This window comes from Ochotona princeps, chromosome 2 (assembly GCF_030435755.1).
Source record: "Ochotona princeps isolate mOchPri1 chromosome 2, mOchPri1.hap1, whole genome shotgun sequence".
Classification (NCBI taxonomy): domain Eukaryota; kingdom Metazoa; phylum Chordata; class Mammalia; order Lagomorpha; family Ochotonidae; genus Ochotona; species Ochotona princeps.
In genome coordinates this window covers 58113061-58134018 of record NC_080833.1, presented here as the reverse complement: position 1 = coordinate 58134018, position 20958 = coordinate 58113061, and the positions used below count along the sequence as shown (strand labels likewise).

The 20958-nt window shown below is 40.1% G+C and overlaps 1 protein-coding gene across 1 annotated transcript in view; it reads left to right on the top strand.

Moving 5' to 3' along the window:
- Window positions 1–20958, top strand: part of LRRC40 (leucine rich repeat containing 40) — a 61541-nt gene that overhangs the window by 24307 nt on the left and 16276 nt on the right. The window contains exons 4-9 of the mRNA XM_058657957.1: window positions 3765–3894; window positions 5479–5602; window positions 9199–9341; window positions 10780–10952; window positions 19030–19121; window positions 19236–19277. Coding sequence (XP_058513940.1) covers window positions 3765–3894; window positions 5479–5602; window positions 9199–9341; window positions 10780–10952; window positions 19030–19121; window positions 19236–19277 — 704 coding nt within the window. The remainder of the gene's footprint in view (window positions 1–3764; window positions 3895–5478; window positions 5603–9198; window positions 9342–10779; window positions 10953–19029; window positions 19122–19235; window positions 19278–20958) is intronic.

Below are 20958 nucleotides of genomic sequence, written 5' to 3'. Positions count from 1 at the left end.
TTTAATTTAGGGGTATCATGGGGTCTTAATAGTTCTATTTTCATGTTGCTATTCATGAAGTAACATCATGTGGCATGAAAGTAGAGTGGAATTTCTCTTTTCTTTTAAATATATTTTTGATGATGTTTACGTAGTAGAGATAGATGTATACCATGTGGACCACTGATGAGGGTTGAGGAATGGTAGCAAAGTAGACAAGACACTGCTTCTAATTTTTTTCTTCTTGTAGCTGGGGGACAAGGGAAGAGAGCTGCTCCCAGTGACCTAATTGTATCTGTACCAGGGGATGGGGGATAGACACTCGATGTTATCCTAGGGGCTTTGAGGTGAAGCATGTTCTGAGGGTACTGCCTAATTGGTTTTGATAGTTCTGAGATGCTGTTGATTTAATGCTTTCAAGGTTGAGGAAATCCTTTCGAGGTCCATTGGCTAACATGGTCTACTCCAGAGTCTCCACTTGCCAAAACACTTGCTGTCAAAGCTTGGCTGGGGAGTTGTTCAATTTGTTTTGCCCTCCATCCTCTGCCATGGTACTAGATGTTCTCTGCAGGCCTCAACGAACTGGTTGTTATGCCCCCCCCCCATGTGCATCTGGGATGCTGTCTACTACACAGGTTTCAGCAACTGAGAAGGCCAGTTCTGACACATGCACCTCAGTCAGACAACATGTTGCTCCTGTGATTTTCCTCATGGTTGGAGTTTTTGGTCCAGTGATCCGGTTGGGCAGATTCCCAAAGAAACCTCACCTGAGGTGTGCCCAGACCTAACTCCTGTGTGTGCCAACCAGTTCAGGCTCCAGCTCAGTCTGTCACCCATATCAGCCTACATACATACTGGTGGTGGCAGTCACCCAGGTCAGTTGTTGTCCCCAGTCCCATCTCATGAAAAACCACAGCCCAGCCTAAGCCTGCCCACAACACACTTGAACCTCATGCACACCAATGGGAACTGCAGCCTAGTTGGGGCAACCCCCAATAATGCCCACCAGATCTACCCTCAACCCTAGTTCCTGTGCATGCTGGTATGTCTGGTCCAGTCTGTCCCGCATCCCGTTTGGCTGTTAAATACACCAGTGGATCCTGCAGCCTAGCTTAGCCTGAATGACCTCTCAATCTAACCCACACTTAAACCAGCAGGGATTAACACCTGTCTATCCAGGCACACCTCCAGCCCTAGTTCTCATTCTCACTGGTGGGAGCTGCAACCCATCGGAGGTGTGCACAGAGTTTCCCTTCTAGGCCTACTCCCAGCCCTGTATTGGCACTTTCAGGTGGTAGTGTGGTTTAGCCTGACAGGATTTGCCCCAGTCCTGGCAGTTGCTAGCTGATGCTATGGCAAAGCCTGACCAACTTTCATTTACTCTGGCTCATAGATGCACTAGTGGGTGCAGTTGGTTAGCCAAGTCTGGCTCCCCCCCGCCAGCTCACATGTAGGCTAATGGGTTTTGTAGCTCAGCCTGGTCCCCCCTGCCAGTCCCAACTCTTGCTGATGGGTGCTACAGCCTAGCTTTGCCTAACCTGTACTGATCCATGGCTTTTGTGCAAACCGATGCATGTGGTACCCTAGCCTGGCATGTCCGACACCCCATTCTGCCTCCTGTGTGTGATGGTTTGACCTGGTCCTGCCCAGTCTTCCCCTTGACCCAACCTATAACCCTGCCAACAAGTTGAATAGCCTTGCCCAGCCTCGCTCACACCCAGCCCTGACTTTCATGCTCACCAGTAGGAGTTGCAGCCTACCAGGGGAGTTCCTCAAGTTCCCCTACCAGGCCCACTCCCAGACCTAGAGTTCACATGTGCCTTCAGGTGCTAGGACCTTACATGGTGTGGGCTAAGGAGTTGAATAGTGCTCATTAGCCTGGGCAGGAACAGGAATTGGGCTTATGGCTAAAAACACTTAGACTAATTGGACTTATCTGTATCCAGTATCCTGCTAAATGAGGATGTGGGGGGAAGAGTATATAAGGAGAGGTGAAGGAGCAATAAAGGGAGACTTCGCAGAGACTTCCACCATCACTGGTCTCCTGTCGGTGCTTCATCCCCAGACCCTCTCCCTGTCCGTGTTACTGGCTCTGCTGGCCGAAGCAACCTGGCACAATCTGCTCCGCAATCTTGGACTTTGTGTGTGTTGGTGGATGTTGCAGCCTGGCCCTACCTACACCCAATTCTTGTTTGTGTCTGCTGGTGCTGCAGCCTGAACCACCCCCGCCTGTTTCCACCCCCAGTTCCCACAACTGTTGTTGAGTTCTGTGGTCATGCCTGGCTCAGCCTGTCACTACCCCCAGCCTTGAGCAAATCAGCAGGTATTGCAATCCTACAGTGGTGAGCCACAAATTTACTACAGAATCTTCCCCCAGACCCAGTTCTTTCATGTTCTTGTTAGTGTTATGGCTTAGCCTAATGTGACTCTTCCCCTTTTCTGACTTCCAGTGGTAGATACTGTGGTCTAGCCCTACCAGGTACGTACCACTCCCCCTCCCCCACCAGCCTAGCTTTTCATGTATGCTGGTGAGTGGTGGTTGTTGGTGGTCAGTATTGGCTATCCCAGCTCATATCTTCCATGTGGTCAAGTGCATTGGTCTGACCCAGAAGGGTCTCCAGTTTTCCTTTATCCACACTGCTCAGTCTCAGCTTCCTTGCCTACTGCAAGTACAGTGGCTAGCTTGGTGGATGTCCCCCAGAAGTTATTATTTCCATGTAATGAACTCTCCTAGTAGTACATCCTCCCACACATCCTTATATCCTCTTCCCTAAGCTATCTTTAGCCCCATGTTCATGGAACACATTGATTTCCCATCCCAGTCTCTCAGCAGGTAGCCTGCTGGCCTGGAACTTGGCTGCCCTCACAGAACCCAAGTGCTTGCCCAGGTCCCAAGACCCAGTTCACCAGTATACCATGCCATCTTACAACCCTACCCTTATGCCTGTCTGGGACCCCAGCATGTGTGTGAGCCCCCCGGTCCACATCAGCGTATCAGCTTGCAACTCTACTTGTCTGCCCACCTGAGACCCAGACATGTGAGTGAGTCTCCTAGTCTGCAGCACAGGTGCTGGCGAAGTCTGGATGGGGCGCCAGTGGAGTGGAATTCTTAAGTAAATGGTTAGATTGTGTTTATCCTGGGATAAGTTTATTCATCTGTTAAATATCATTAAGTTATCATTCTCAGTGATTGGGGACTTCACAAATAATAAATTGAATGTACAGAAGGGTTAACATGTAAAATAAAGACCAAGTCAAAAATAATGGCATCATGTGTTAGGTTTAACATAGCATGCTAGGTTTCAAATAGCTGCTTTTGCCTTGAATGCTAAGTTTAAAACATGAATATTTTATAGAATTGCAATTCACCCTAACCAACTATGTAAACATCATCAAAAATAAAATTAAGTAGTATTAAAAAAAGATTGTAACTATTGTAGCACATTTATACACATAATTTTGTCAAAATTCTAGCTACAGTATAAAAATCAAATCTGTTAAGTTCTTTTATGTATAAAGTCAACATTGATTATAAGCAATCAAAACATTACTGATGTTTAGTTAAAAACTTGTTTTATGATTGGTTTCCTTTGCAATTACAGTTTGATTACTTAATATTACTATTTTAGTGAAAGTATACTTTGGTGATTTTAATTTTGAAATACACTTAAATTGGTAACCGTATTTCTTTTTTGCAGTAAGTCTACATATTTGGCTAATAAAAATGTTTGATACATATTAACACTGTCACCAAATTATTTGACATTTATTTTATCAATCAATAGCCATAACAAACTGAAAAAACTTCCTGAAGAAATTACAAATCTAAGAAATCTAATGTACCTGTATCTTCAGCATAATGAACTTACTGTCATACCAGAGGGATTTGAACAACTTTCCAGTTTAGAAGATTTAGTAAGTTTTTAAAAATTTTTTTATGATTTGGGGTTGGTGGGATTTTTCATCATACTGAGAAATTGTGTAGATGATTAAAATAGTGAAGACATGTACAACTTATTTTGTGATGAGATTATCAGAAGCCATTTTTATTAGATTATTTTTATATTAGTCAAATTATTTCTCTTATATTATTAAATCCACTTTAGTTCAGGAATACAGTTTGGAGAAGGATCACTGAAGATGACTTTTTTTTTTCTTAATGATTTATGTTATTTGAAAGACAGATATACAGAGAGAGAGAGGGAGAGACAGGTAAGTCTTCCCCTGATTGACTCTCCCAGTGGCCAAAATGAACACAGGAGCTTCTTTTGGGTCCCCTACACAGGTAACAAGGGCTCAATTGGGCCATCTTCTAATGCTTTTCCAGGTGCATTAACAGGAAGCTGGATCTGAAGTGGAGGAGCCAGGGCATGAATCAACATTTAGGTGGGATTCTTACAGGTAGAGGCCTCACCTACTCTGCCACAGTTCTGACCCTTTGTTTGATAAAAGGATTTTTTATAAATAGCTTAACACAACAGGGGAAGATTGTCTTTAATACTTATACCTAAAGTAGTTCCATTCTAGTTCCTTCTTTTATATGTCACGTATAGTCTTCCTGTCCAGTTTACTTATTTATTTTTATTGATTGATTTATTTTTATTGGAAAGGCAGATTTACAATGAGAAGCAGAGACAAAGATCTTCTATCTGTTGGTTCTCTCCCCAAGTGGCCACAGTGGCTAAAACATTAAAAAAAAAAAAAAAGCTAAAACATTAAAAAAAAAAACCCATCTTGCTGAAATTAGCAAAATCAGATTTTTTTTTTCAAAATTGAAATGACTATTTTTTAGCCGTATTTTTATTCCAAGTTTTTGTTTGTTTTTGGATTTCTTTATTTGAAATGCAGAGTGACATACAGAGACAGAGTATGAAAGATTTTCTGTTCAGTGGTTCAGCAGGTACCTGTAAAAGCCAGGGCTGGGGTGAGCTGAAACTAAGAGCTTAGGAATTCCATTCAGATCCTGTGTGGAAGGGGTCCTGTTGTATTCCCCAGCGCAGGGAGCACGTGGAACTCCTACCAGCATGCCGATGACAGGATATGAGCTTTGCCACTGGTGGCATAATCTGGTGCACCACAACTGCAACCCCAGGAATTTTTCTTACAGATGCTTTTGAACTCATATTATGGCTTTTCTGGTAATTTGCCTAATTTGTTATAGGTACTCAATAAATAATAGATGAACAAATGTATTCACACATTGAAAATATCACATATATCCTGTCTCGGTTTTAATAGAAACCTTTGTGTTAAAGTCATTTGAAGTAGTAATTCATTCTAATGCCTGTCTGTTACCTTAATGGGCAGTAGTGGGCTTGAGATATTGCAAAATAATATTGACATGACGCTGTGTGAAATTGTCAGTGCACAGGGGTTACAAACCTTTGAAATAATGTCTTCATATGCAATTCGTTCAAAATTCTGGAGTTCCTGTTTAGGAGTTATTGCTTTTTCCACTGGCTCATGTATTTATTCATTCTGTTTTTTTTTTTTTTAAAGGATCTTTCAAACAATCGTCTTACAATGATTTCCACTGGTATTTCTTCTCTATCCAGTCTGGTGCGAATGAATCTTTCCAGTAATCAGCTGAAGAGTTTGCCAGCAGAAATAAGTAGAATGAAAAGTAAGTTCTGATTTTATAAACTCTATTTGAATTTGATGCAAATTGCGTTTAGAGTGATCATTTTGAATATGGTTATGTAAAAATAAGTAGATTTTTTTTAAATATTAATTTTGCTTGAAGGAGTTAGCAGAGGGGTGTCAGAGAGAGTGAGTTTCCATTTGCTGGTTCACTCCCAGATGGCCCGAGCTGAGCTGGTCTGAAGCTAAGAACCAGGATCCTCCTCTGAGTCTCCCACATGGGTTCAGGGACTCAAAATCTTGGACCATCCTGCACTGCTTTCCAAAGCCACTAGCAGAGAGGTGGATCAGAAGTGAAGTAGCCAGGACTTAATCTGGTACCCTTAAGGGATACTGGCACCACAGGTGGAGATTAGCATGTGGTGTCACCCTGCCAGCCCGTTGAATAAGTAGATTTTCATGATAGTAAATGCAGACCATAGCAAGTAGTCAGTTTAACAATAACCTTAAAGAGTTACCACCAAAGAAACATTTAGTAATACACAAAAGGAGAAAATATAATTATGAATTATAGTAAAATGGTAGAACTAAGACATTTATTAAAGTTTTAAGCTATGCTATATTTTCATTCATCCCTTAAATGTTTACAGAAATAACTACGTTTTCATAGGTTGAATTGACCTGTAATATGTGATTATATTATAGCTATACCTTGCTCATTATCCCTAAGTAATGTTGAGAAGGTCTTGTTTTCTCTAAGGACTAAGAGTTGTCAGTTCTTTTCCCAAAAACAAAATGTAAAAATTTATTGATTTGTTTAAAATTTGCCACCTAACAATCATATATAAAGTAGCTAAGTTTTTTGTTTTTAAGTGTTAATGTATTTGAAACAGGATTGCAAGTGAGTGATCTAGCTTCCATCAGCTGGTTAATTCCCTAAATGCCATAATAGCCTCCTTAAGTTAATTTACTTATTTTTTAAAAATAAATATTAGCTTCATAAATATTAGTATTCATTCATTGTTTTTTTTAATGATTGTGGTGTATCAACAATTTTAAAAATATATATTTATTTTGAAAGAGTCAAGAGGGAGCGAGAAAGAGAACTTGCATTCACTGGTTAATCTCTACTTGACTGCGGTTGACAGTGCTGGACCAGTCCAAAGCAAGAGTCAGAAGTTTCTTCTGGATCTTACGCATGGGCCCTCTTCCACTGCTTTTCCCAGGCCGTTAGCAGGAGCTGACTTGGAAGCACAACAGTTGGTACTCAAATTGCAATCATCTGGGAGGCCAGTGTTGTAAATGGCAGCTTTTAGCTGCTACACAGTGCCAACAGTACCTTTTATAATTTTTTAAGATGTGCTTATTTTTTTTGGAAGGCAAATTTTTACAGAGACGGAAAGCTCTTTGATCCGCTACTTTACTCCCCCAAATGGATGCAACATCCAGAGCTGAGTTCATCCAAACACAGAATCTAGGAGCTTCTTTTTGGTCTCCCAAGCGTGTACGGTGTCCCAAAGACTTGAGCCATCCTCCACTGCTTTCCCAGGCCATAAGCAGGGAACTGGATGGGAAGCTGAACAGCTGGGACAGAAACCAGCACCCCTATGAGATGGTGCTCGATGGTGGAGGATTAGCCGATTGAGCCAATATGTGGGGCCTTAAGCAGTACCATTTTTATTATTATATATAAATGTATTTTCATTTTGAATTTTGAATTGTGGTACAATTTTGTATAGGCTGGGATTCCCTCCCAAACTCCCACACCCCGTCAAATTTTTTCCGTTCTGTTACAGTAGTGTAGTCCTTCATAAGGAATCATCATTCTGTCAGTCTCTTATTTAAGTGTAACCCAACATTGTGAGACAGTCCAGCATCCCATTGTCTACAGAAGTCCAACAATTTCATTGGGAATCCATCTTTCATCTGGATGCTGGGATGCAGGGGGTATAAAGCAGTACCTTTTAAATGAGTATATTTTGTCATCTTAGAATTTTCAAGTTGAAAATCTTACAGTACTTCTTTTTGAAGGAAAGTTAGAATGTTTTTGGTAACTGTGTAAGTCTTCATTGTTTTTCACCTTTGTGAAGGAAGCCATAGCAGTGATTTTCTACAGTTGATTTCAGATAACTTTGAAGTGAATGTTTAATAGTCATTTATAATATGAATGCACAAATTAGATCTATAATAAATGTACAAATTAGATCTGTACAAATTGCACTAGATCTGAATGTACAAATTAGATCTGTAATAAATGATACTTCAGAGGGACTTCTATATAGGATACAAGTATAAGGGGTCTTCAGATGTTCAAAAAAAAACCTTCAGATTTAAAAAAAAACTGCAGAGAACGTTTGCATTAGGAAAATACTATTTGGATATTTAAAAAATGCTTTTGTACTAAAATTAACCTTTCTTTTTTTTAATGTTGAAGGACAGTCTTTTATTTTTGATGGTGCTTATGTAGTTGATTGGCAAGGTAAGGGTTGAGGATTAGGGGAGAATGAATGAGACCATTGTTCCCAAATTTTCCTTGTCTTCTTCCTGTATCCGGGAAAAGGGGAGAAATAAGGGAAGAAGCTGTACCTAGCCTCCTTACCACCTCACTACCCAAGGATGGGGAACAACCACCTGATGTTATCCCAGGGTTCCTGGTGTGGAACATGCTCAGAGGGTTCTGTTCTAGCAGTTTTGATCTAAAATGCTGCCAGTCTTGCCACTGCCGAGGATGAGGAAATCATTGCAAGCTCCATTGGCTTAGTCCATCCTGGAGTGTCCAATTGTCTGCATATTGGCTGTCAATGCCTTCTTTGGGCAGTTGACCAATTTGTTCTGTCCTCCTTCATCTGCTATGGTATCAGATGTCCTCTACAGGATCCAGTGGAAAGTCATATTCTCTGTGTGCATTTGGGCATGCCATTCACTGCTCCGTCTAAGCCACTGAGGAGACCCAGTTCTGACACATGCATTCCATAATCAGCAAGTACAGTGGCCTTGTTGATGGAAGTCCCTTAGAAGTTATTCCTCACCTGCAACATACTCCGTCAGCGGTCTCGTTCCCACACATTCCCTTGCCCCTTCCCCTGGTTAAACCATGGTCCCTTTGCCCCGGAGTGCATGGGGTACCTGGCGCTAAATTATACTCAGATAGGTCCACCCAAGCTGGGCTGGGAGCCCGCAGTGCCAAATACCCCCACATATCTTTAATAAATGGATAAATACATAGAATATAAAAAATAGAATAGGTGACTATGCTGCCACTCTGGTATAGTTAACATAAATTTGGCATTAATCAGGCCCTCAGTGCCTGCCAGCTGTTGGCTGCTTTTCTCCCAGGTGTGTAACACTAGCTAGGTACAAGACAACCTAGGTAACTGCCTACAGCTGGGGTTTTACTGTAGCCCTTACCTTTAAAATAAGTAAATGTATCTTAAAAATTTTAATTAATAAGTATTAATGTTGTTACTCTTTCTCTATAATTAACATGCTTGCTTTCATTTCTTAGATTTAATATTTGAGTACTCTGTTATAGTGGTTTACAATATCACAGATGATTCCGATGATTGCTAACACCTTGTTTGCACTTGCATGTAGTCAGAATAATATTTTTTCTACTTTATCATTGAATGTTTATTACAGAATTAAAGCTTCTGGATTGTAATTCAAATCTCTTGGAAAGTATACCTCCTGAATTGGCTCATATGGAATCACTAGAATTGCTTTATTTGCGAAGGAATAAACTACGTTTTCTACCTGAATTTCCTTCTTGTAAACTATTAAAGGTATTATTTACTTTATTATTAAATGACTATATATTTTTCAAAAGTTAATTTTAAAAATAAATTTTTAAAAGAGGAATTAGGCTTTTTTTTTATGGCAGCATGCTTTTTATTTGTTCTGTTGAACTGTATTCTATATTTATATTTCCCAGAATTTTAGCATTGTTACTAACATTAATGGCATTATTAGTAATAATCTTTCTTGAATGTTTTAGTTTTGATGTTTACATAGTTGACAAGGTCGCATGCCCATGAGGACCACTGATTATTGAGACATGGGGAAAAGTGGACGGGACACATGCTTCCAACTTTCTCTTTTTTCCTGTGTCTAGTGGCAGAGAGAGGAAAGTGATTTTTCCATCTGCCAAACATGAGTAGCCGTAGAGAAGAATGTTTTGAGAAAATTGTTTGGGAAGTTTTGATAGTTCTAGGATGTTGATTTCTTTTCTCCAAGCTTAAGAAAATCCTTCCCAGGTCCATTGGCTGACAGAGTCCACCCCAGTGCATCCACTCACCTGGATATTTGATGCCAAAGCAAAGCCAAAAGAGTTTGTCCAGCTTGTTCTGTTCTCCATCTTCTGACATGGCACTCAACTTAACCTACAGGTCCAAATGAGCTGGCCATCTTGTCTGCCTTATGCACGCTCACCTGAGGTGACCCCAGATCTGACTCTAGCACATGCTAGCCAGTATAGGATCTGGTTCAGTCTCTCACCTGTCTCAGCCTGGGCACACAGTGGTGACTGTAGTTACCTGGCCAGTTCCTTTCCCAGATCCATATCCTATGCAACCCTGTAGGTTCTGTGGCTCAGCCCATCTCAGCATGCCACAGATCTAGCCCTTACGTACACCAGCAAGAACTGAAGTCTAGTTGTGGTGACCTTCAATAACCACTGCCAGGCCTAACTCCAGCCCAGGTTCTTGTGCATGTCAGTATGTACAGCAAACCAGTCCAGTTCGTGCCGCAATCCAACTGGGCACTAGTATACTCCTGTGGATGTTGCAGCTTAGCTCAGTCTCGCTCACATGATCCCGTAAAGAGCCTGAAATTCTATCTGGGTCCCTTTCCTACAGAGGTATCAGAGGCCCAAGTTCTAGGGCTATCTTCCTTGACCCTCCCAGTTGTTTGGCACAGAGCTGGATGGGAAGCAGGACAGCCTGCACTTCAGCTTTGGATGATAGCATAACAGGCAGCTCAACACACTTTGCCACAATGCTGGCTCCTTTGGTTTGGTTTTGTAAACTTAATATTTAAATTGCTAGATGATTCTTGGAAATTTTACTTTTTACCTTTTTTTTTGCTAACTGAAATGTAATTGAATATTTAGAGGGTTTTTTTTCAGTATGTTTCTTGTTATTTGAAATTGAGTATCTACAATTATAGTTTCATTATCTAGTATATCAATAGAGAAATACACATATCTGACTTTTCGTTTTATAGGAATTGCATATTGGTGAAAACCAGATTGAGGTACTAGAAGCGGAGCATCTTAAACACCTGAATTCTATCCTTGTGCTAGAACTGAGAGATAACAAGTTAAAATCTGTTCCAGATGAAATTTCACTGCTGCAATCTTTGGAAAGGCTTGACCTAAGTAACAATGATATTAGTAGGTAAGTTAAAAAAATCTAATGCATAGAAACCTTGTCTGTATTTAGTTATAATTCATAAATTAAAATATTTGTAAGATAGGAAAAGTCAATTTTTAAAATGATTTATTTTTATTAAAAAGTCAGATATATACGAAGAGAAGTAGAGACAGAGATCTTCCGTTGCTGATTTCCCAAATGACCGCCGTGGCTGGAGCTGTGCTGATCCAGGGAGCTGGATGAAAGTGGTCAGCCTTGATAGGACCGGCACCTAGAAGCAGCATATGCAAGGCAAAGACTTGAGTCACTAGGCTACCAGCCTTGGGCATGATAAGTAAATTTTTAAGAATTATTATTTCTTAAAGATTTATTTATTTTTACTGAAAAATCAGATACATATAGAGGAGGAGAGACAGGAAAATCTTCTGTCCCCCAATTCACTCCCCAAGTGGCCGCAATGGCCAGAGCTGAGCTGATCCAAAGCCAGGAGCCAGGAGCTTCTTCTTTGAATCTCCCACGTGAGTGCAGGGTCCCAAGGCTTTGGACTGTCCAAGACCTGTTTCCCAGGCCACAAGGGAATGAATCCCAGTCCGCAGGGATGAGAACTGCTGCCCATATGGGATCCTGCTGCAATGCATGGCAAGGACTTTAACTGCCAGGCTACTCCACCACCCCCAATTTTTAAAAATTGAATTCACTCAGTATTTGTGAATAGCAATTACACACATAAACAAAAATAGTTACATTTTGTCCGTGACCCAGGTTAATATTTTAATATAAGCAGGTGCATTTTCAAATTACTGTAATCTGTGGCAGTACTGAATCTGTTTTGTTCACTGCTCTGTTTTCATCTCCTAGATTGGTACTTTGTCATATACCTGGTCCCTGATAAATATTTGTTGAAATTGTTAAATGAATGTAAATCCATAAGAAAAATATAGCCTGCTATGGGGAATCACAATTTATTAAGAGAAGCAGAAATAACATTTCTAGGTACTCATTAGCAGTGGCATTAAGGTAAGGCAAATTCGACTGCTTGGTGCACAAAATTTAAGAAGACATTTACTTTTAAGGTCCTGCCTTATCGTAGGCCTACCATGTGTATTTTAAAGGATGATTAGGATTTTGATGTTTACATGGGAGGTGGTAAAAATTTTAAAATGGAAACTGCATCAACAAAGGAAAATTTTAAGTAGGATGTACGTAGGAACTTGGTGAGGATTTAAGATTTGCAAAGTAAGGTGAGCCCAAGATAATGAATTACGTTTCCTTATGTAAAAGATAGGGAGTTATTTTAAGATTATAAACAGAATCAATTTGATAATATTCTCATTATAAATAATAAATTGATGATTGTCAGTAGGGGGCCTGGCGATGTGGCCTAGCTGCTAATGTCCTCACCTTGCACGCACCCAGGATCCCATACGGGTGCCAGTTCTAATCCCAGCAGCTCCACTTTCCATCCAGCTCCCTGCTTGTGGCCTGGGAAAGCAATGCAGATGGCCCAAGCCTTGGGACCCTGCAGCCCTGTGGGGACCTGTAAGAAGCTCCAGGTTCCTGGCATCAGGTTGGCTCAGCTCTAGCTATTGTAGCCATTTGTAAAGGGATCTGGTGGATGGAAGAGCTTTGTCTCTCCTTTTCTCTGTAAATTTCTGCCTTTTCAAGTCTTAGAAAAGGAAGACAGACCTTGGATTTTACACCAAGTTAAAACCTCTAGGTATTTAACGTTAGATGCCATAAAGTGGAGTACAAGAAAGATTTTCTTCTATGTATATATTTAGAGAGTTTTTTTTGTTTGTTTTTAAAGATTTATTTATTTTATTACAGCCAGATAAACAGAGAGGAGAGACAGAGAGGAAGATCTTCCATCTGATGATTCACTCCCCAAGTGAACCGCAATGGCCGGTGCTTGCCGATCCGAAGCCGGGAACCAGGAACCTCTTCCAGGTCTCCCACACGGGTACAGGGTCCCAAAGCACTGGGCCGTCCTTGACTGCTTTTCCAGGCCACAGGCAGGGAGCTGGATGGGAAGTGGAGCTGCCGGGATTAGAACCGGCGCCCATATGGGATCCCGGGGCTTTCAAGGCGAGGACTTTTAGCCGCTAGGCCACGCCGCCGAGCCCTAGAGTGTTTTTGTTTTTGTTTTTGTTTTGTTTTGTTTTTTAAGATTATTACAAAGTCGGATTTATAGAGAGTAGGAGAGACAGTGAGGAAAAATCTTCTGTCTGATGATTCAATTACCAAAGTGACTGCAACTGCCGGTGCCGCGCCGAACTGAAGCAGGAGCCAGGAACTTCAGACATCCCTAGAGTGTTTTTTTTTAACTTTTTATTTATTTATTTATTTATTTATTTTGTCATTTTATGATACAGTTCCATAGATCATGGGACTTCCCTTATCCCCTCCCCGATTCCCTTCCCCTCACCAATTTCCTCTATATCATTACTAAAGTATAGTTCTTCATACACAATCATATGTCCATCATTGCGGGCATGGACAGTGGCAGAGTCCAGCATCCTATTATCTAGATATAGTAAACAGTTTCATTAGGAGTCCATCTTTGTCTGGAAGTAGAGATGCATACTACATTGTATCCTCACATCTGGATATGATAGTCTTCATTACACAGTTACTATATATCCCCTTAAAAGCCACAATATAGAATCAACAACAGGAAGAAAAATAGACACTTAAACACCATGAAGTTAAGTAACATGTTACTAGATATGAGTGTCTCCATTACACAGCTTCTGCACATCCCCTTAAATGAAAAGCCACAGAACATAATCAACAACAGGAAGAAAAATAGACACAACACCGTGAAGTTAAATAACATGCTACTAAAAAAATAAAGTAAAAAAACCCCAAAAAACAAAAACCAACAAACAAAAAGCACATGCTACTGAAGGACTAATGTGTTGCTGAGGAAATGAAGAAAATCAGAAACCTTGTTGAAGAAAATGATGCTACTGTATGATCTATGAGTCATTGAAGAATTTAATCAGAAGAAAGTGTTTTGAAGAAATGAAAAAAATAAAAATCCATGATATATAGTTTTCAGTGATCTTTGTTGGTGAGATATGTCTCCTGCAGGCAACAAATAAATGGGTCTTGTTTTTTTTATCCAGTCTACTAATCTATGACGTTTGATGAGTTTAAGCCATAAACATTCAGGGCTAATAATAATAGGTGTTAATTTGGTCTTGTCATTTTAGCAATGGGTTGTTCATTGATTTAGTGTCTACTTTTAAAGAAAAACCAGTTATTTCCATAATACAAATGTGGCATATGATACATTGTAAGAGACACTTGATATCATTTGTATGAGTACAATTGAATGGATATCTTTTGTATGAGAACACCTGGTTGGATATCATTTGAATGGGAACAATTGGATATGTAGAACAAAGAGATATTTTCAGACAAGGGTGTGGACATAATTGATGGTTCCATAGACAGGCTTATGGGAACTATGTAAGCTGCTAAATGCTTCCTGCCTTTTCCTTTGTGACCCTCAGTCTGTAAAAGCCTGATACCACAAGTGAGCTTCACCTATAAACCATCAGTTGATAGTCCACATGTATGATTATCAGTTCCATGCGCCAAGCCCATCGCTGAAGGACAGTGAACAGTACATCTTGACTAGAGATCTGAATATTTGGCTAGAAAGTGGCTACTATTTGCATTTACATATGGCAGACTTAATAATGAATTACCTGAATGTCCTTAAAATTACCTTACAGGTAATGATAGTCTCTTGCCTTTTCTACTTCATAAAAGCAGTAGAAACAAAATTAAATCTAAATTTGTACATACATTTCCTTTTCCTCTAATGACGATAAAAGGGCTAGAACTTAATGGTATTTAGTAAGTGTTCATTTTTCTTTCCTTAATCTCATGTTTATAGGATATCTATGTTGTTAAATACTTATTTATTTATTTGGGAAAGATATGCAGAGAGAAGGAGATACAGAGAAAGATCTTGTATCCTCTGGTTCACTCCCCAAATGGCCACCAGAGATGAAGCTGAGCTGATCTGAAGCCAGGAGCCAGGAGCTCTTCCAGGTCTCCCACATGGGTGCAGGGTCCCAAGGCTTTGGGCCGTCCTCTACTGCTTTCCCAGGCCACAAGCAGGGAAGCCCCGCTTCCCATCCAGCCTCCTGCTTGTGGCCTGGGAAAGCAGTTGAGGACGGCCCAAAGCTTTGGGACCCTGCACCCGCGTGGGAGACCCAGAGGAAGAGGTTCCTGGTTCCCAGCTTCGGATTGGCACAGCACCGTCCGTTGCGCTCACCATCGGACGGAAGATCTTCTCTGTCTCTCCTCCTCTCTGTATATCTGACTTTGTAATAAAAATAAATAAATCTTTGAAAAAAAAACAATAGATTGGAATCTCTAACAGAGCACTAGAATTTGTTCTGTTTGTTCTTTTTAAAACCAATTCCTGGAAGACTTATACAGCTGCTTTTCTGATTAGCAATTTGGAATGCCTTTTTTATAAGATAAAGTCTAGACAATTTTGCAAAAATAGCAGTGTTTCAGAATCAGACTTTATTTTCTGTCAGTTTTCACTCTTACAAGTATCCTGCTCTGACTACATCGACTATTTTCTTTCTTTTTTATTTTTTGTTTTTAATATTTATTTTTATTGGAAAGTCAGATTTACAGAGAGAAGAAGAGATAGAGGGAAAGATCTTCCATCTGTTGATTCACTTCCCCAAGTGGCCAAAACAGCCGGAGCTGAGCTGATCTGAAGCCAGGAGCCAGGAACTTCTTTAGGTCTCCCACTCCCATTTGGGTGCAGGATCCCAAGGCTTTGGGCCATACTCGACTGCTTTCCAGGACACAGGGAGCTGGATGGGAAGCAAATTAGCTAGGATATTTATTTTGTACCCATATGGGATCCCAGCACATACAAGGCAAGGACTTCATCCACTAGGCTACTGCACTGGACCCTACATTGACTAGAGCAATGCTTTCTTTTTTTCTTTTTCTTTTTTTCTTTTCTTTCTTTTTTGATCCTAGAAAGGCATTTTCCTGCCTCCCTGTGTAATAGAGTTCCATTCTTCTTAAGCCAAAGCCAGAACATGCTGCTCCCTTCCCTTCCTGTCCTAGCTAATTTCTCTTTTCATATCAAGTTTATTTAGTTATTTTTTCTATGGTGTATATATTTAATTTGTAAAATGTATTTGAGAGGTAAAGTTCTCATTGATTGGGACTGCTCACTCACCCTGTGCCCACAACAATTGGGGCTGGGCTGGTATCAGAGGTGGGAGACAAGAATGCAATGCAGGTCTCCATGTGAGTGGGAGGGACCAAACATTTCAGCTTTCACTGCTGCCTCCAAGCATCTGTATTAGCAGGAAGCTAGGGTCTGGAACTGGAGCCTGGCATCAAACCCTGACACTCCCGAGTGGGGTGTGAGTATCTTAACCCGTAGGCCAGATGCTGCCTTTTTCTATCCCTACCTCTCCCATACCTTTTAAATTTATTGTAGTTTTTTTCAAGATTTATTTATTTTTATTGTAAAGTCAGATATACAGAGAGATGGAGAGACAGGAAGATTCTCTGTCCAATGATTCACTCCCCAAGTGACCAGAACAGCTAGTGCTGAGCTGATCTGAAGCCAGGAGCCAGGAGCTCTTCTGGGTCTCCCACATGGATGCAGGATCCCAAGGCTTTGGGCCATTCTCCACTGCTTTCCCAGGCCACAGGCAGGGAGCTGGATGATAAGTGGGGCTGCTGGGATTAGAACTGGCGACCATATGGGATCCCGACCTGTTCAAGGTGAGGACATTAGCTACTAGGCCTTGCCGCTAGGCCCAATTTTTTGTGAATTTTTTTACTTTTTTTGAGAGTCAGAGGAAGAATTCTTTAATGCTGTATTTATTTTTTATATATATATATTTTTTAATTGTTGACAATCTTTACATAGTTACAGTAAAAAGGTTCAGGGGCTATAGGGAAGTTGGTAAGACTATTATGTTCATATTGTTTCCTTCTTGTATCTGAGGTACAGGGGGATATTGAGGGAGAAGCCCCACCCAGTTTCCCACCCACTCCATGTCCCGGATGTGGGGCATGCTCTGAGATCCTTGCTCAAGTGGTTTTAATAGTTCACCAGTTATGAATCGCTGCCACTCTCGGCACTCCCAGCTCAGTGAGGCCGTTGAAGAATCCACTGATTGACATAGTCCATCATAGAGTCTTCATTTGCCCAGTATTTTGCTGCCAACATATAACTGAGGTGGTTGATTGACTTGTTCTTTCTTCTATCTTTTCTTGGTTAGGGTTCTGAGTCCAGCATTTCGATTGGGGAGATCCCCACAGAAACTTTGAGGTATTCCCAAACCATATTCTTGTATGTTCTAGCAAGCACAGGGCCCGGCACAGTCCATCTCCTCGATCAGCTGGTGGTTGCAATTGCTGGGTTGGTTCTGGTTTCAGTCCCGACTTGTACTGGAGCCGATGGGTGTTGCAGTCCAGCCTGGTTCTGCCCAGCACGTACGTGGCCCTCACATCAACCAGTGGGAGCTGCAGCGTAGTCGGAGCGACCCACAATAACCCCCACCAGGTCCGCCCCCTACCCTTGTTTGCCAGTATGTGTAGCAGACTAGTCCAGTCTGTCCCACATCCCATTTGGCTCTCATACTTGTCAATGGGTAATAAAGCTTAGTGCCATCTAACCAGCTCAACTATCCTGCCCTTCTGGATGCTGTTGAGTGCCTCTCTGTCTAGCCACCCCAGCCCCCATCCTAGTTTTCATGCCCTTCCGTGGGCATGAAATGCTGTATTTAAAAAAAAAATTATTAAATTGGAAAGCAGAGTTATAGAAACAGAAAATTTTTTTTCTCTTATCTTTTTTGGTCAATTCCCTTTCATTGCTCAACCACCAGTTTGCTTTATTGGTACATTTTTGTCATTTTTAGAATATCATATACATGAAATCACACAGTATGCAGTCTTTGTTTCTAACTTGTATAGCACAGTACTTTTGCAGTTCACTTAGGTGATTGTATCAGAGCTCATTTCTTTCTGTTGCTGAGTATTGTTCTGTTGTATAGACACAATACTACAATGTGTTCCTCTCTGAAGTAATTAGGTGATAGATGTTTGAATTGTTTTTTGGTTTTGGTGAGCGAAAACCAAAACATTGTTTTTTGCTTTTTCTCTTGAGTAAATATGAAAGAATTGGGTGATTGAGTTCATAGTTACTGTATGTTGAACTTAACATAGAACAAAAAAAAAAAACATAGAACGGCTACTTTGGAAATGATCTTGTAATCTTTTTATCAGTAAAGGACGGTAAATGCCTGCATTGTGTTTTGGTTAGTTTTATTTGCTTGTGTATTTGGTTTTTAATTTTTTGTTCTACTGAGAACTTGGTAGCAAGGACTGTTAGATTTAGAAGGACTTGAAACAAAAAAAGTTGTTTGTTTTAAAGTCAGAGTTGCAGAGAGGGAGAGACCAATAGAAAAAAACCTCTCCTCTGGTTCACGCCCCAGATAGCTTCAATGGCCAGTGGTGGGCTGGGGTAGAAGCCTGAAGCCAGGAGGTTCATCTGCTATCCACTATATGTGGCAGGATCAAACACTAGATCTGTCTTCCACTGCTTTTCCCAGGCTATTCGCAAGGAGCTGGATTGGAATGGAGCAGCTGCAACATAAAGCAGTTCCCACTTGGTTTGCTGTCCTCACAGGCAATATCCTTCCCTGCTCCACCATGACATTTTCCGCTAGAAGCACTTCACTTGCTGCATGAGTTTCAAAAGAAAACAGGATACTGTTTTACTATCAGGATAGCTGTCTTCTGTCACTTACTCATTAAAAATTTATATTCTTAACATTTTCTTTTCAGGACTGGATGCAATTTAGTAAAATGCTTTACAGCTCAGTCTTAATCTTAATGCTATTTTGGGTCTAGATCCAGTCTTTCTTTTACATGTCCAGTATTCATTTTAAAAAGAAAAATTTAACTGTATACTTTTTAGACCTTGACGATATTATATAGGGATTGATTATCACTTACTGTTACATATTCGACTATTTGCTTGGATTATACTTATATTTAACGTTTTAATTGAAATTTATTAAATCTTTTGTAGTCTTCCCTATTCACTGGGAAAGCTTCATTTGAAATTTCTGGCACTGGAAGGAAATCCTTTGAGAACCATTAGAAGAGAAATTATAAATGCAAGTATATGTAGAATTCAGCTATTTCTTTTTAAGTTTCAATTCAAATATATATATTGATTTGTAAAACTGCAAGTTATGCCTGATGAATATGTGTTGTTTTCATTCTTTCAGAAAGGAACTGAAGGAGTCCTGAAATATCTACAAAGCAAGATACAAGGTACTTGCATTTTGAAGGTTATGCAAAAGTGTGTGAAATAATATACGCAAGTTTAAGTGTACTGCAGATCTAGTGCTTGCAAGACATAGTACCTCAATTATTAGTTCCAATTTTAAATTCTTTTCATTTTTTATTATACTTTTTACAATCTTTACATTGTTAATTAGGGTAAAAAGGTACAAGAACTATAGGGAAGTGGGTAAGACTATTATTTCCATATTGTGTCCTTCATGTATCTGAGGTAAAGGGGAATATTGAGGGAGAAACCCCACCAGTTTCCCACCCACCCCAGGTCCTGGATGTAGGGCATGCTCTGAGATACTTCCTTAAGTGGTTTTGATAGTTCACCAGTTATGAATTGCTGCCAATCTCGCCACTCCAAGCACGATGAGGTCGTTAAAGAATCCAGTGATTGACATAGTCCATCATAGAGTCTCCATATGCCCCGTATTTTGTTGCCCCAATTTTGAATTCTTATAGAACATAGATATGCTGGGATTATAAAAATATGCTTACTCTCAATAGTTATCTGTCTTCAGTATCTTTGATCTGTATTAATGTGTGCCAATTAGAAAATACTGTAAGAAATATTCAGTAAGCAGCTGGTATTGAAACTTTGAAAAAAGCAGCACTAAATTTTCAGGAAATAATGTGTGTGTGATTGCTAAATATATTTATAGATACTTTTGTAGCTACTGCTCTTGTACAGTATTGCTAAATTCTGACAAAATATAAGAAAAAAATATATTTTGGGATGTGGTAATTTAGCATGACAATGAGCAAAGGTGAAAATACTATAATTATGATTTTTAAAAAAGATTTATTTTTTCTTCAAAGTTGGAGAGGAAGAGTTAGAGTAATCTTCTGTTTGCTGATTCACTCCCTAAATGTTGCAGTTACTAGAGCTGGGCTGATGTGAAGCTTGGACCCAGGAGCTTCCTCCAGGTCTCCCCTGTTGGTGCATGGGCCCAAAGACTTAGGAGATTCTTGACTGCCTTCCCACGACATTAACAAAAAGCAGGATCAGAAGCAAGACAGCCTGGACATAAAGCAGCACCCAGCACTGCACATGGAGGATTAGATAGCTAGGTCACTACACTACCTCAGTAATATGATTTTTACTGCTTCACTAAAATTGTAATAATCTGTTTTTATTTCATTTCTGTTAGTATAGAATAAATTAATACATTAACGTTGTAATTTAGGGCTATATATGTGACATAATGAACTGGTATCATATTTTCAGTGTGTTTGCAATTTTATAGTAATGGGCTGTCTTTGGGCAATTGTTACCTGTTTTCTCAGGCTTAGGTGGACTGTGAACAGCAGAGCTGACAGGTCTTTTATGCAGTTCTTTTTACAGGCTAGTATGTTGATTCTAAAACTTTTGTGTTCTTAGAATCTTTCTGATGACCAGGTGAAAACAGATTGCTAAGTTCCGCTCAGAATTTCTGATTCACCTTGGTTTAGGGGTCCCGTCTGGAAATGTACATTTGTTACAGTTTTCAAGTGAGACTCTTTGCTGTTCTGAGGATCATATTTTGAGTAATGTCCCATATTGCCTTAGTCATCAAGTTAACTGCACAGAGTCTCTAAGAAATGACCTTGCTTTTTTCTCTTTATGCAGCTATGCATTCTAGTTCCAGTGCAGGCACTGTAAGCCTGTTCATAGTTTTTTCCA